The 14,370-nt window shown below is 43.1% G+C and overlaps 1 protein-coding gene across 1 annotated transcript; it reads left to right on the top strand.

Annotated features, from left to right (window-relative positions):
- The first annotated feature begins 242 nt into the window (after positions 1-242).
- LOC311233929 (uncharacterized protein) lies at positions 243-7,229 on the top strand. The gene is made up of 3 exons (XM_084320982.1): positions 243-340; positions 2,663-2,764; positions 6,866-7,229. Exons 1-3 carry the CDS (start codon positions 280-282, stop codon positions 7,132-7,134), a joined length of 432 nt encoding a protein of 143 aa, XP_084177108.1. The 5' UTR covers positions 243-279; the 3' UTR covers positions 7,135-7,229.
- Positions 7,230-14,370: the final 7,141 nt, after the last annotated feature.

Below are 14,370 nucleotides of genomic sequence, written 5' to 3'. Positions count from 1 at the left end.
GCATAACCATTACCGCTTGCACCATAACCGCTTGGTCCAATGAGAGATCAGTTTCGGTCCAACAAGACGATGACACAGACAAATATGTATTATAAAAGCATGCCGTCTTCACAGGAGGGAATCTTTTGTGCCAAGTTTGTGGCATAATTTAAAAAATGCATTCAAATCTATTCATTATTAACTTGTCCTTTAACTAAATAATTGCAACGTCTCCTTTAATCGGGAACACCGACAAAACGAGACCTATTGGACCAACACTGCGCTGAGACCATTTCCAACATGGACACCATGGATATTGACGATGACATCTATGGCAAAAAGTGCCTCACGGAGACCCAAGGTACAGTGCCAACACACAGACACAGGCGTACTGTAGGCAGACATGATGACAAGTGAGCGGCACATACACTAACACTGAATTAACCCTTTCACTACCACACTAACCCTGATTTAACCCTTTCACTACCACACTACAGACGGTTAACCTTTCACTACCACACTACAGAAGGTTGTGTGTATGTATGTTTGTATTAACACAAATCTTTTAATGTATTCTGGTATTTTATAATATGCATATTTTTGTATTTTTGTATGTTTGATTTTATAAAACAGGGGACGTTCTTGATAAGCCTCTAGGCTTCTAACGTCTCCTTCACAATCGTTATAACTTATTATGTATTGTTTTTACTTCTGTTTAACTGTGTTAATAAACAAACAAACAAACAAACAAACAAACAAACAAACAAACAAACCTTTCACTACCACACTACAGAAGGTTAACCTTTCACTACCACACTACAGAAGGTTAACCTTTCACTACCACACTACAGAAGGTTAACTCTTTCACTACCACACTACAGAAGGTTAACCTTTCACTACCACACTACAGAAGGTTAACTCTTTCACTACCACACTACAGAAGGTTAACCTTTCACTACCACACTACAGAAGGTTAACCTTTCACTACCACACTACAGAAGGTTAACCTTTCACTACCACACTACAGAAGGTTAACCTTTCACTACCACACTACAGAAGGTTAACCTTTCACTACCACACTACAGAAGGTTAACTCTTTCACTACCACACTACAGAAGGTTAACCTTTCGCTACCACACTACAGAAGGTTAACCTTTCACTACCACACTACAGAAGGTTAACTCTTTCACTACCACACTACAGAAGGTTAACCTTTCACTACCACACTACAGAAGGTTAACCTTTCACTACCACACTACAGAAGGTTAACCTTTCGCTACCACACTACAGAAGGTTAGCCTTTCACTACCACACTACAGAAGGTTAGCCTTTCACTACCACACTACAGAAGGTTAGCCTTTCGCTACCACACTACAGAAGGTTAACCCTTTCACTACCACACTACAGAAGGTTAACCTTTCGCTACCACACTACAGAAGGTTAACCCTTTCACTACCACACTACAGAAGGTTAACCTTTCACTACCACACTACAGACGGTTAGCCTTTCACTACCCACACTACAGAAGGTTAGCCTTTCACTACCACACTACAGAAGGTTAGCCTTTCGCTACCACACTACAGAAGGTTAACCTTTCACTACCACACTTCAGACGGTTAACCTTTCACTACCACACTACAGACGGTTAACCTTTCGCTACCACACTGCAGATGGTTAACCTTTCGCTACCACACTACAGAAGGTTAACCTTTCACTACCACACTACAGAAGGTTAACCTTTCACTACCACACTACAGAAGGTTAACCTTTCACTACCACACTACAGAAGATTAACCTTTCACTACCACACTACAGAAGGTTAACCTTTCACTACCACACTACAGAAGGTTAACCTTTCACTACCACACTACAGAAGGTTAACTCTTTCACTACCACACTACAGAAGGTTAAGCTTTCACTACCACACTACAGACGGTTAAGCTTTCACTACCACACAACAGAAGGTTAACCTTTCACTACCACACTACAGAAGGTTAACCTTTCACTACCACACTACAGACGGTTAACCTTTCACTACCACACTACAGAAGGTTAACCTTTCGCTACCACAATACAGAAGGTTAACCTTTCACTACCACACTACAGAAGGTTAACCTTTCACTACCACACTACAGAAGGTTAACCTTTCACTACCACACTACAGAAGGTTAGCCTTTCGCTACCACACTGCAGAAGGTTAACCCTTTCGCTACCACACTACAGAAGGTTAACCTTTCACTACCACAATACAGAAGGTTAACCTTTCACTACCACACTACAGAAGGTTAGCCTTTCACTACAGTACTACAGAAGGTTAGCCTTTCGCTACCACACTGCAGAAGGTTAACCTTTCACTACCACACTACAGAAGGTTAGCCTTTCACTACCACACTCCAGAAGGCTAACCCTTTCACTACCACACTACAGAAGGTTAGCCTTTCGCTACCACACTACAGAAGGTTAACCCTTTCACTACCACACTACAGAAGGTTAACCTTTCGCTACCACACTACAGAAGGTTAACCCTTTCACTACCACACTACAGAAGGTTAGCCTTTCGCTACCACACTGCAGAAGGTTAACCCTTTCGCTACCACACTACAGAAGGTTAACCTTTCACTACCACACTACAGAAGGTTAAAGAAAAAGGCCTGAGTTCATGATGACTATATGTGTGTTTCAGTGGACTTCCAGAGAAGGAATAGGCGTTCCATGTGTGCTGCTGTGAGTCTGGGACTGCTGTGTGCGGTTTTACTGGCTGGTAACATTGGGCAGATTCTCTACTGTAAGTCATGTATACATTTTGTCAAAATATTCAAAGAGCATGAGGTTGTTATGAGTACTCATAGAGAATAGGGCTGGTGTTATGAACACTCATAGAGAATAGGGCTGGTGTTATGAACACTCATAGAGAATAGGGCTGGTGTTATGAACACGCAGAAGCTGGTCCACCAATTGGTCATTAAAAGGGTTCTCCCTTCTTACAGTGTAATTCGGCAATTCTATATATGAAACATTTCCTTACAATGTGCCAAGATGTTTTTCTGTAATGAGTTTTGGATATAGGTTGACATCATTTATGGCTAGCCGTGCTACTAGGCTATATTAAACATAGAGAGTTTTAGAGAAAAACAAATGTAGATGTTTAATGTGTGGCACTGGAACATGACACGGTTGAATTATCCTCACTTTGAGTAAAAAATAAAGGAATAAAAGAAAATCCTGACTCATTTTAAGGAAATGTATACAAATAAAAATAAGTTATTTTCAGTGAAGGTTATAGTCAAGATATTTATTGAATATATACATATATATTCAACGTCACCTCAAACTTCGATGCCCTGAGTAGGAGTCGAACCCCGGTCTCCCACACCGCAGGCAGCAACACAGACCGCTATACCAAGAGGTGAATCCACTTCTAAGTGCTGGGTCTAGTCTATGCGTCTTTTGAGGATGTGAGAGTGAGTTTAACCCATAGCACCGCTACTCACCCCAGCCCTTCTTGACTGCGCTTCATGATACCATCCGTTACATATATATATATATATATATATATATATATATATATATATATATATATATATATATATATATATATATCTCCAGGAAAAGGATAAGCACATGCCTGCATTAAAATAATATTCATCAATATACACTCGTTTTGACTAAAGCACTAAATTGAAAGGAACACAGCAACACAGCAACGGATCCGACTGTGCGAAGAGGGGCTTAGCAACTCAAACGCACAGGGTGAGCAGACCGTGGGACTTAACTTCCCACAGAAGAACCCACGACTACACAAACACGCAACCCACATGCCACTAGGGAACGAACGGGAAGAAATAAAAACCCTGTCGTGACAACCCCTAATATCACGGGGTCAAGGGCAAAACCCAACCCAGTGGGAAGGCCGTAGCAGCGGAAAGCGAAGGAGGACCCAGCCCCAAGAAGGGACTGGACCCCACGGAAAAGGGGGCCTGGTGAGGCCAACGACGCCGCAGCATCGAGACCCCACCAGGCGGTCACTAGTGACACCACCCCCCACATCGCCAGCGTATTCGGACAGGGCCCATCCAAGAGCAGGCCCTTCCCCCCTACAGCACGCCACCCTGAAGCACTCAAGAGGCTACACCCACAGCGGGACCAGGCAACGCACCAGGGAGACAAGCCCTAAAAGAGGTCGATCCCTCAATCCAGGCAACAGGTCACTCGACCTGAGCCTGGAGCACTGCGGACTAGACAGGCGCCAAAGGGGTCTGCTGGAAACAGCACCCCGGCGGAAGGGGTGTACGGTATGCTGTGCACCATGTCGCAGCCTCCACAAAAAAAAACCCGACCCTCTAGAGGGGCCGAGGCAGAGAAGGCAGACACGATTGGCAGACATCATGAAAGGTGCGGGGGCACACTCGCAGGCAGACGGGGTCAAGCCCGGCCTAACCCGAGAGTCGACTCCGCTACCAACACATCTGGAAACCAACTACCTCCCTATGTTTAGTTTAACAGGAGGCGGTTGTTCCTATAACCCCCCAAGAAAAAACTCCAAAACACAACTGCGGGTATACACTGGCTATACAGCAGTACAAGTGTTTCAGTTTCCAAGAAGGGGTTAACCCAGGCCAACAGGTCGACGAGAACGAGTTCGGACCTGGGCCCGGCGGACCGGGACGTACACAGGGATGCCAGAGGGGTACAAGAACCACCTCGAGAGCCCCCTCCCAGCCCCGCCAAGCAGGAGAAGAGAGGGGCGAAAAAAGAATGGAGAAGGACCAGGCTCCTTTAGCACAGCGCAAGGCACAACACAATATGGACCAAGCAACAGTGAAGGATAACACGCAGTGACATAACCACGAACACCTCCATAACATCAAACCCTGCAACGCCCGGGCCGACCCGGCATTTTTCCCACGAAAAAGCACAAGTCCCTAAGGGTACCAGAACAGCAGATCCCCGGCGGACAACGGGTTAACTGACCTGGTCCGGCGCGACCAGAACCAGTCCCGTGTCCTAGTCACGCCACCATCCCCAGTCCCAGGAGGGGGGTAGGTACGCGTGTCGATCTAAAACATCACAGAGGGCGCCACCAAGACGGTCAGAACACAAAGCACTGCGCCCGGTGGCCCACCCCAAAGGCGTGAGCCCCTCTGCCAATGCTTTGATCTATTCCGTTATCATCCCCCAGAGATGAACGAGAATTCGTCGAGACAAGCCTAGTACACTGGCGCTCGGAAGAGACAAACACCATTCCAGTTGCCACATAAAAACACCGTTTCAATGATGAGCAACCAAGGCGCACAAGCCCATGCGTGGTTCCACACAGAAGCACCCAGGGCCAGCACTATGTACACGTTGCGACCCAAAACATATCAATGGTAATTCTAACAAGAACCCAGATAACGTTCCTCCAAGCCGCCTGGGAGAACGGCAAGAAGCCGCCAAAAAATACGGTCATGGGTCCCATATGACGCGGCCGAGGGAAAAACAACACCCCCGTCAACCCGCTCCATTAGAGAGGGGACGGGGAACCCCCAGAGAGACTTCCCACATGAGCAACAAATTGAAAAGATTATGTAACATTGAGCCACGTGACCAAAAGCTCAAGACATATGTAACAGAGCGCAGAGCAGAACTCTTAGGTTCACATGCACCGCAACATCCATCTTGACAACAACAGAAGTCCACACATGGAGCCTGAAAATAACTCACGGAAGTCTCCAACCAATAGAAACGCGGCCAGTGACGTACTCTATGGCGGGGGGAATCCCATGACCCACCTGGCCAAAAAAGGCGTTTGTATCAGGGAACTCCCTACCCCCTCCCCCCCTCTCCCTACCCCGTGCCGCGCCGACCAATCAGTGCGGCAGGGAACCTGAAGGACAGAAGGCCCAACCCCCTGACCAATCAGAAAAGAGGGAAGGAGGGGTTTATCAGTTCACCCCTTCATAACCACACACCCCAGATACGATGAAAAACAACCAGCGGCGATGATACCCATGTAGCCACTATGCTGTATGAAAAGCGTATACCCACAAGGATAAGCTAAACCAACGCACGCCAGCCACAGACGATAACTCGTCTGTGAACGGGGTTTATAAACAAGGCCGTAGGTTTATGTGCGAACACGACACCCGTGTTTCATGTTTTAAGAAAAAAACACAGAAGTTTAAGAGAGGGTAAAGACCTCGGTACAAGCTACACACATGAGCACTTCTGTAGGCTAACACTCCAACAAAGTTGTGGACTCGATGCCATAGTTTCCAATGTAACAGAATACACACAACCCCCTCAGACAACGGTAAAAATGACCACTATAAGAAGAAACATATTTCTTCAGGATGAGGAATGAAAGTCTTTCGACCGAGTGCTAGCCACAGGCCTTGCCAAGCACACATATATATAGCGACCAGAACGATTTAAAAGAAACAGTCCTGCTCTCCTAAACAACCCCACAGCTAGGCGAGGGTTCACACATCGTATCCCCAACATATACAGTGAATAAACACACAGTTTGTAACAAAAAATAGTCCCTCACCAGGAGGGACCCTTTATTTATGTAACAAAAATCATATGTTTGGGGCGGGGAAGGGAACAGGGGAAAAACAGGGGAAAGTCACTAGCGGCGACTGCCGCGCAGCACAACGCTTCCCACGGGGAGCCGGCCCGGAGGGACGGTTTACATTTACATTTAGTCATTTAGCTGACGCTTTTATCCAAAGCGACTTACAAGTTCTGTACGACAAGTCATCAGGAAGGGCACAACTCTATCAGCTGAGTAACAATGTTCATATAACAAAATCTCAAAATCAACCAAAAGAAGTGTATTTGCCTATTCACCTGGGGTGTCTCGCCTTAAGCTATCATTTGTGATGCCCTCATGTTTACTTTGCAGATGAAGTCCTCAGCCATCCCTCCTCTGCGGACACCTTCAGGGCAGAGAGAGACCAGTTGCAGTCTAAATACAACAACCTGACGGAGGAAAGAGACCAGCTTCAGAACAGAGACCAGGCATCCAGGGCAGCGAGAGACCAGTTGCAGTCTAAATACAACAACCTGACGGAGGAAAGAGACCAGCTTCAGAACAGAGACCAGGCCTCCAGGGCAGCGAGAGACCAGTTGCAGTCTAAATACAACAACCTGACGTACATATCTCTAAACTGAACACTGTGACCTCTTTTTTTACTTCTAATTTTTACTATTTTTACTATGTTTTTATTTCATACTTATCTTGTCATGCACAGTCTCTGGAGCGCAACAGTAAGAAGCATTTTGTACAAAAGTATTCTGTACTTCTGTATGACAACTATTAAAGAAACTTGAAACTTGAAAGAGACCAGCTTCACAAGAGCTATGACTCCATGTTTGCAGAGAAAGAGCGGATCTTAACCAGCAACACGATCCTGACTTCCGAGAGAGACCGGTCGAGGGACAGCTTCAAGAATCTGACCGAGGAACGAGACCGGTCACAGGCCAGTTATCTCACCCTGAAAGGGGAGAGAGATCAGTTGCAGCTGATCTACAATGTCACGCAGAGAGAGAGAGATCAGTTACAGGCCAACTACAGTACACTGACTTCGAGCGGAGATGAAATGAAGAGGAACTACAGCAACCTGCGACAAGAACAAGAACGATTGCAGATCCGATTCGATGCCCTGACGACGGACCAACGGCAGATTGTGCGTAATTATTCAATCTTGACGAGTGAGAAGGACCGGTTAGAGAAAGGTTGCGATACATTAGCAACAAATAAACACTCACTGCAAACCGATTACGACACTCTGAAGAGAGAAAAAGACCAGCTAGAGACCAATTTCAATGTTCTGACTACAAGTAAAACTCAGCTACAGACCAATTTCAATGCTCTGACTACAAGTAAAACTCAGCTACAGGCCAATTTCAATGCTCTGACTACAAGTAAAACTCAGCTACAGACCAATTTCAATGATCTGACTACAAGTAAAACTCAGTTACAGACCAGCTACAATACAATGAAGGGAGAAAAAGACCTATTACAGACCAATTTCAATGCTCTGACTACAAGTAGAACTCAGCTACAGGCCAATTTCAATGCCCTCACTACAAGTAAAACTCAGCTACAGGCCAATTTCAATGCTCTGACTACAAGTAAAACTCTGCTACAGGCCAATTTCAATGCTCTCACTACAAGTAAAACTAAGTTACAGACCAATTTCAATGCTCTGACTACAAGTAAAACTCAGTTACAGACCAGCTACAATACAATGAAGGGAGAAAAAGACCAATTACAGACCAATTTCAATGCACTGACTACAAGTAAAACTCAGTTACAGACCAGCTACAATACAATGAAGGGAGAAAAATACCAATTACAGACCAATTTCAATGCTCTGACTACAAGTAAAACTCAGTTACAGACCAATTTCAATGTTCTGGCTACAAGTAAAACTCAGCTACAGGCCAATTTTAATGTTCTGACTACAAGTAAAACTCAGCTACAGACCAATTTCAATGCTCTGGCTACAAGTAAAACTCAGCTACAGGCCGATTTCAATGCTCTCACTACGAGTAAAACTCAGTTACAGACCAATTTCAATGCTCTGACTACAAGTAAAAATCAGTTACAGATAAATGTCAATTCTCTGACTACAAGTAAAACTCAGTTACAGACCAGCTACAATACAATGAAGGGAGAAAAAGACCAATTACAGACCAATTGCAACGCTCTGACTACAAGTAAAACTCAGCTACAGGCCAATTTCAATGCTCTGACTACAAGTAAAACTCAGCTACAGACCAATTTCAATGCTCTGACTACAAGTAAAACTCAGTTACAGACCAGCTACAATACAATGAAGGGAGAAAAAGACCAATTACAGACCAATTTCAATGCTCTGACTACAAGTAAAACTCAACTACAGGCCAATTTCAATGCTCTCACTACAAGTAAAACTCAGCTACAGGCGAATTTCAATGCTCTGACTACAAGTAAAACTCTGCTACAGGCCCTTTTCAATGCTCTCACTACAAGTAAAACTAAGTTACAGACCAATTTCAATGCTCTGACTACAAGTCAAACTCAGCTACAGGCCAATTTCATTGCTCTGACTACAAGTAAAACTCAGTTACAGACCAATTTCAATGCTCTGACTACAAGTAAAAATCAGTTACAGATAAATGTCAATGCTCTGACTACAAGTAAAACTCAGTTACAGACCAGCTACAATACAATGAAAGGAGAAAAAGACCAATTACAGACCAATTTCAATGCTCTGACTACAAGTAAAACTCAGCTACAGGCCGATTTCAATGCTCTGACTACAAGTAAAACTAAGCTACAGACCAATTTCAATGCTCTCACTACAAGTAAAACTAAGTTACAGACCAATTTCAATGCTCTGACTACAACTAAAACTCAGCTACAGGCCAGCTACAATACAATGAAGGGAGAAAAAGACCAATTACAGACCAATTTCAATGCTCTCACTACAAGTAAAACTCAGCTACAGACCAATTTCAATGCTCTGACTACAACTAAAACTCAGTTACAGACCAGCTACAATACAATGAAGGGAGAAAAAGACCAATTACAGACCAATTTCAATGCTCTGACTACAAGTAAAACTCAGCTACAGACCAATTTCAATGCTCTGACTACAAGTAAAACTCAGCTACAGACCAATTTCAATGCTCTGACTACAAGTAAAACTCAGTTACAGACCAGCTACAATACAATGAAGGGAGAAAAAGACCAATTACAGACCAATTTCAATGCTCTGACTACAACTAAAACTCAGTTACAGACCAATTTTAATGCTCTCACTACAACTAAAACTCAGTTACAGACCCATTTCAATGCTCTGACTACAAGTAAAACTCAGCTACAGGCCAATTTCAATGCTCTGACTACAAGTAAAACTAAGTTACAGACCAATTTCAATGTTCTGACTACAAGTAAAACTCAGCTACAGACCAATTTCAATGCTCTGACTACAACTAAAACTCAGTTACAGACCAGCTACAATACAATCAAGGGAGAAAAAGACCAATTACAGACCAATTTCAATGCTCTGACTACAAGTAAAACTCAGCTACAGGCCAATTTCAATGATCTGACTACAAGTAAAACTCAGCTACAGGCCAATTTCAATGATCTGACTACAAGTAAAACTCAGCTACAGACCAATTTCAATGCTCTGACTACAACTAAAACTCAGTTACAGACCAGCTACAATACATGAAGGGAGAAAAAGACCAATTACAGACCAATTTCAATGCTCTGACTACAAGTAAAACTCAGCTACAGACCAATTTCAATGCTCTGACTACAAGTAAAACTCAGCTACAGACCAATTTCAATGCTCTGACTACAAGTAAAACTCAGTTACAGACCAGCTACAATACAATGAAGGGAGAAAAAGACCAATTACAGACCAATTTCAATGCTCTGACTACAACTAAAACTCAGTTACAGACCAATTTTAATGCTCTCACTACAACTAAAACTCAGTTACAGACCCATTTCAATGCTCTGACTACAAGTAAAACTCAGCTACAGGCCAATTTCAATGCTCTGACTACAAGTAAAACTAAGTTACAGACCAATTTCAATGTTCTGACTACAAGTAAAACTCAGCTACAGACCAATTTCAATGCTCTGACTACAACTAAAACTCAGTTACAGACCAGCTACAATACAATCAAGGGAGAAAAAGACCAATTACAGACCAATTTCAATGCTCTGACTACAAGTAAAACTCAGCTACAGGCCAATTTCAATGATCTGACTACAAGTAAAACTCAGCTACAGGCCAATTTCAATGATCTGACTACAAGTAAAACTCAGCTACAGACCAATTTCAATGCTCTGACTACAAGTACAACTCTGCTACAGGCCAATTTCAATGCTCTGACTACAAGTAAAACTAAGTTACAGACCAATTTCAATGCTCTCACTACAAGTAAAACTCAGCTACAGACCAATTTCAATGCTCTGACTACAACTAAAACTCAGTTACAGACCAATTTCAATGTTCTCACTACAAGTAAAACTCAGCTACAGACCAATTTCAATGCTCTGACTACAAGTAAAACTCAGTTACAGACCAGCTACAATACAATGAAGGGAGAAAAAGACCAATTACAAACCAATTTCAATGTTCTGACTACAAGTAAAACTCAGCTACAGGCCCATTTCAATGATCTGACTACAAGTAAAACTCAGCTACAGACCAATTTCAATGCTCTCACTACAAGTAAAACTCAGCTACAGGCCAATTTCAATGCTCTGACTACAAGTAAAACTAAGTTACAGACCAATTTCAATGCTCTCACTACAAGTAAAACTCAGCTACAGGCCAATTTCAATGCTCTGACTACAAGTAAAACTCAGCTACAGGCCAATTTCAATGCTCTGACTACAACTAAAACTCAGTTACAGACCAATTTCAATGCTCTCACTACAAGTAAAACTCAGCTACAGGCCAATTGCAATGCTCTTACTACAAGTAAAACTCAGCTACAGGCCAAATTGAATGCTCTCAAGGCCGATTTCAATGATCTGGAATCTGAATGCGACGATATATGCCGTGGAAAGTAGGGACTTATTGAGGCAACGTCAAATTTTCATTTTTTTTTACATATTATGAAAGTACAGATTCATACCTTCAAAATAAGCCATCACTTGAACATTTTGATGGGATACTTTTCAAGCTACTTCCTATGAATCATGGTGATATCACAAAATGTATTCAGAGAAAATGGCCTTGAATGTTTCTGGAGAGTTTCACACTTAGAGTGTTAAACAACTACAACCCTACCCAGAATGCATTGTTTTCCATGGCCCCCTCTCTCTCTCTGGGGACATTAACACCTTGCTGTGTTCTAGCCAGGCTATTTTGTTATGTCAATAACTCTGTCTTGTGGTACTGTAAACACAACACCCATGAAGGAAAAGTCGTGATAGTTTATTTAATTTAGTGTGGTAGTGAAAGAGTTAACCGTCTGTAGTGTGGTAGTGAAAAAGTTAACCTTCTGTAGTGTGGTAGTGAAAGAGTTAACCTTCTGTAGTCGGTAGTGAAAGAGTTAACTGTCTGTAGTGTGGTAGTGAAAGAGTTAACCTTCTGTAGTGTGGTAGTGAAAGATTAACTGATCCAATCTTCTCACAAACTTACTAAAACCTCACAAACACCAGCAACTGAGCATTCTCAGTGGACTCATCCACAGCTATGGAAATGCACTGTGCATTTTTTTTAATTCTATCACAAAGCTGGTGTTGATACCATTCAGCACCACATATCTGTGTGAAGCTGGCTTTTCATCCATGACAGCTCTGAAAACAAAATATAGGGCCAAGTTGAGCCTTGAGGATGACATGCGTGTTGCCTTGTCAAAGATCTCCCTGCGTATTGACCGTATTATTAGCCAGCAGCAGCAGACCTCGCATTGAGCTAGAAATTTCCACTGAGTGAACGAGTGCTTATTTTCTGTATTTATTTATATTTTTTGAGAAATGGTAACTTGGTGATCCTTTTCTGTATTTAAAAAAAATACAGGATTTTCTGTTTGAGAAATGGTCAAATTTATCAATATGCTATTTGTATGGAGAACAGTGCAGCTGCAACATATATCACTTTAGTGATCCTTTTCTGCATTAAAAAAAAATACATGATTTTCAGTTTGAGAAATGGTCACACTTATCCAAATATGCTATTTTTATGGAAAAGTGTGCAGCTGCAACAGATAGCACTTTAGTGATAATTTTCTGTAATTTTATTTAAAGAAATATGCTATTTGATTTACTACTACAAGCAGTGTAATGTCAACAAGCCATTTAGACCTGAAACACCTGTTAATAATGCATTATATAGCCTGCATATACACACAAATGTGTTTCCCGGTTTCTTAAATAAACATTATTTTGAAAGCAAGCACTTTTGTCATCATTGTAGCAAAAAAGACAGGACCGGAAAAGTCTTTATGTAGAGGTGCCCTGGAATATTTTGTTGAACACAGGGGTGCCTTGGCAGCAGAAAGGTTGAGAACCCCTGGACTAGAGGACCCAAGGGTAGATCCGATATCTTTCTATATCAAGTCCACAATTCTGTCGTGCCTACAAAGGTAACGCCCTTTGTAAGCATGGCAAACATTTATGATGTGTGACATGGTTGATCTGCACATGGCCATGGTGTATACAGTGAGAGCTATGACTGTCAGGAAGCCATATGGAAAGATTCAGCACACACACACACACACACACACACACACACACACACACACACACACACACACACGCACGCACGCACGCACGCACGCACGCACGCGCACGCACGCACGCACACACACACACACACACACACACACACACACACACACACACACACACACACACACACACACACACACACACACACACACACACACACACACACACACACACACACACACACACACACACACACACACACACACACACACACACACACACACACACACACACACACACACACACACACGCACACACACACACGCACACACACACACGCACACAAAGTGTCAGTGAGTGGTTAAATGTGAAGGTGAAAGAGATTGATTAACATGACCGCAAACCTGCTCAAAAGACAATGAAGTCCTTGCCGGTATGCAAATGTCAATGATGAACACAATGGGCTTAACTCATAGCCGTGTCTATTATTAATTACTTAGCACTTCTTTGTTTCGAGCATCTTAAGGATTGTCAGGTTTTCCCCTTTCGCACGGCCCCACACTTCCTTACCAGCGCCTGGGAAAATTAAAAGAAACGGTGTCAGGTGATTTGTCTGCAAGATAATTTGTTATTGTGCGTGTTCAGAAATGATAATTGCAAAGGTGACCCCTCCCAATCCTCTTGATTAAAAAGGACATAGTTCTTTATCCTGACTGACGCAGGGCCTATTTCAGACCCGCCTCTGTCAGCACCATTTCTTATGGTTTCTATTTTTCCTGTACAAAAATGTCCCCCAGTAAGGCAGGTCGTGTCGTCCTTTAAATGGTGGAGTGAGGTTGTTGCGGGGGAGACGGGGTGTTTGCCTGTGGGGTGGTTGCTTGGGTTCTATAAAGCACCAATGCCCCCTTTGAGCTATCGAGCACAGATGCCCCCCATCACCCTTTCATCAAAACCTGTACGAAAAATGATGACGTTCTTTTAAAGCAAGTTGGAATACTTCACACTGTGTGTATGTGTGTGTGTGTGTGTGCGTGTGTGTGTGTGTGTGTGTGTGTGTGTGTGCGTCCGTGCGTGCGTGCGAGGGAGGGAGGGAGGGAGAGAGAGAGAGAGAGAGAGAGAGAGAGAGAGAGAGAGAGAGAGAGAGAGAGAGAGAGAGAGAGAGAGAGAGAGAGAGAGAGAGAGAGAGAGAGAGAGAGATAGAGAGAGAGAGAGAGAGA

This window comes from Notolepis coatsorum (assembly GCF_963971535.1).
Source record: "Notolepis coatsorum genome assembly, chromosome: 9".
NCBI classification, from domain to species: Eukaryota; Metazoa; Chordata; class Actinopteri; order Aulopiformes; family Paralepididae; genus Notolepis; species Notolepis coatsorum.
The sequence above is the reverse complement of the archived record's forward strand: the minus strand, read 5'-3'. Positions and strand labels throughout refer to the sequence as shown.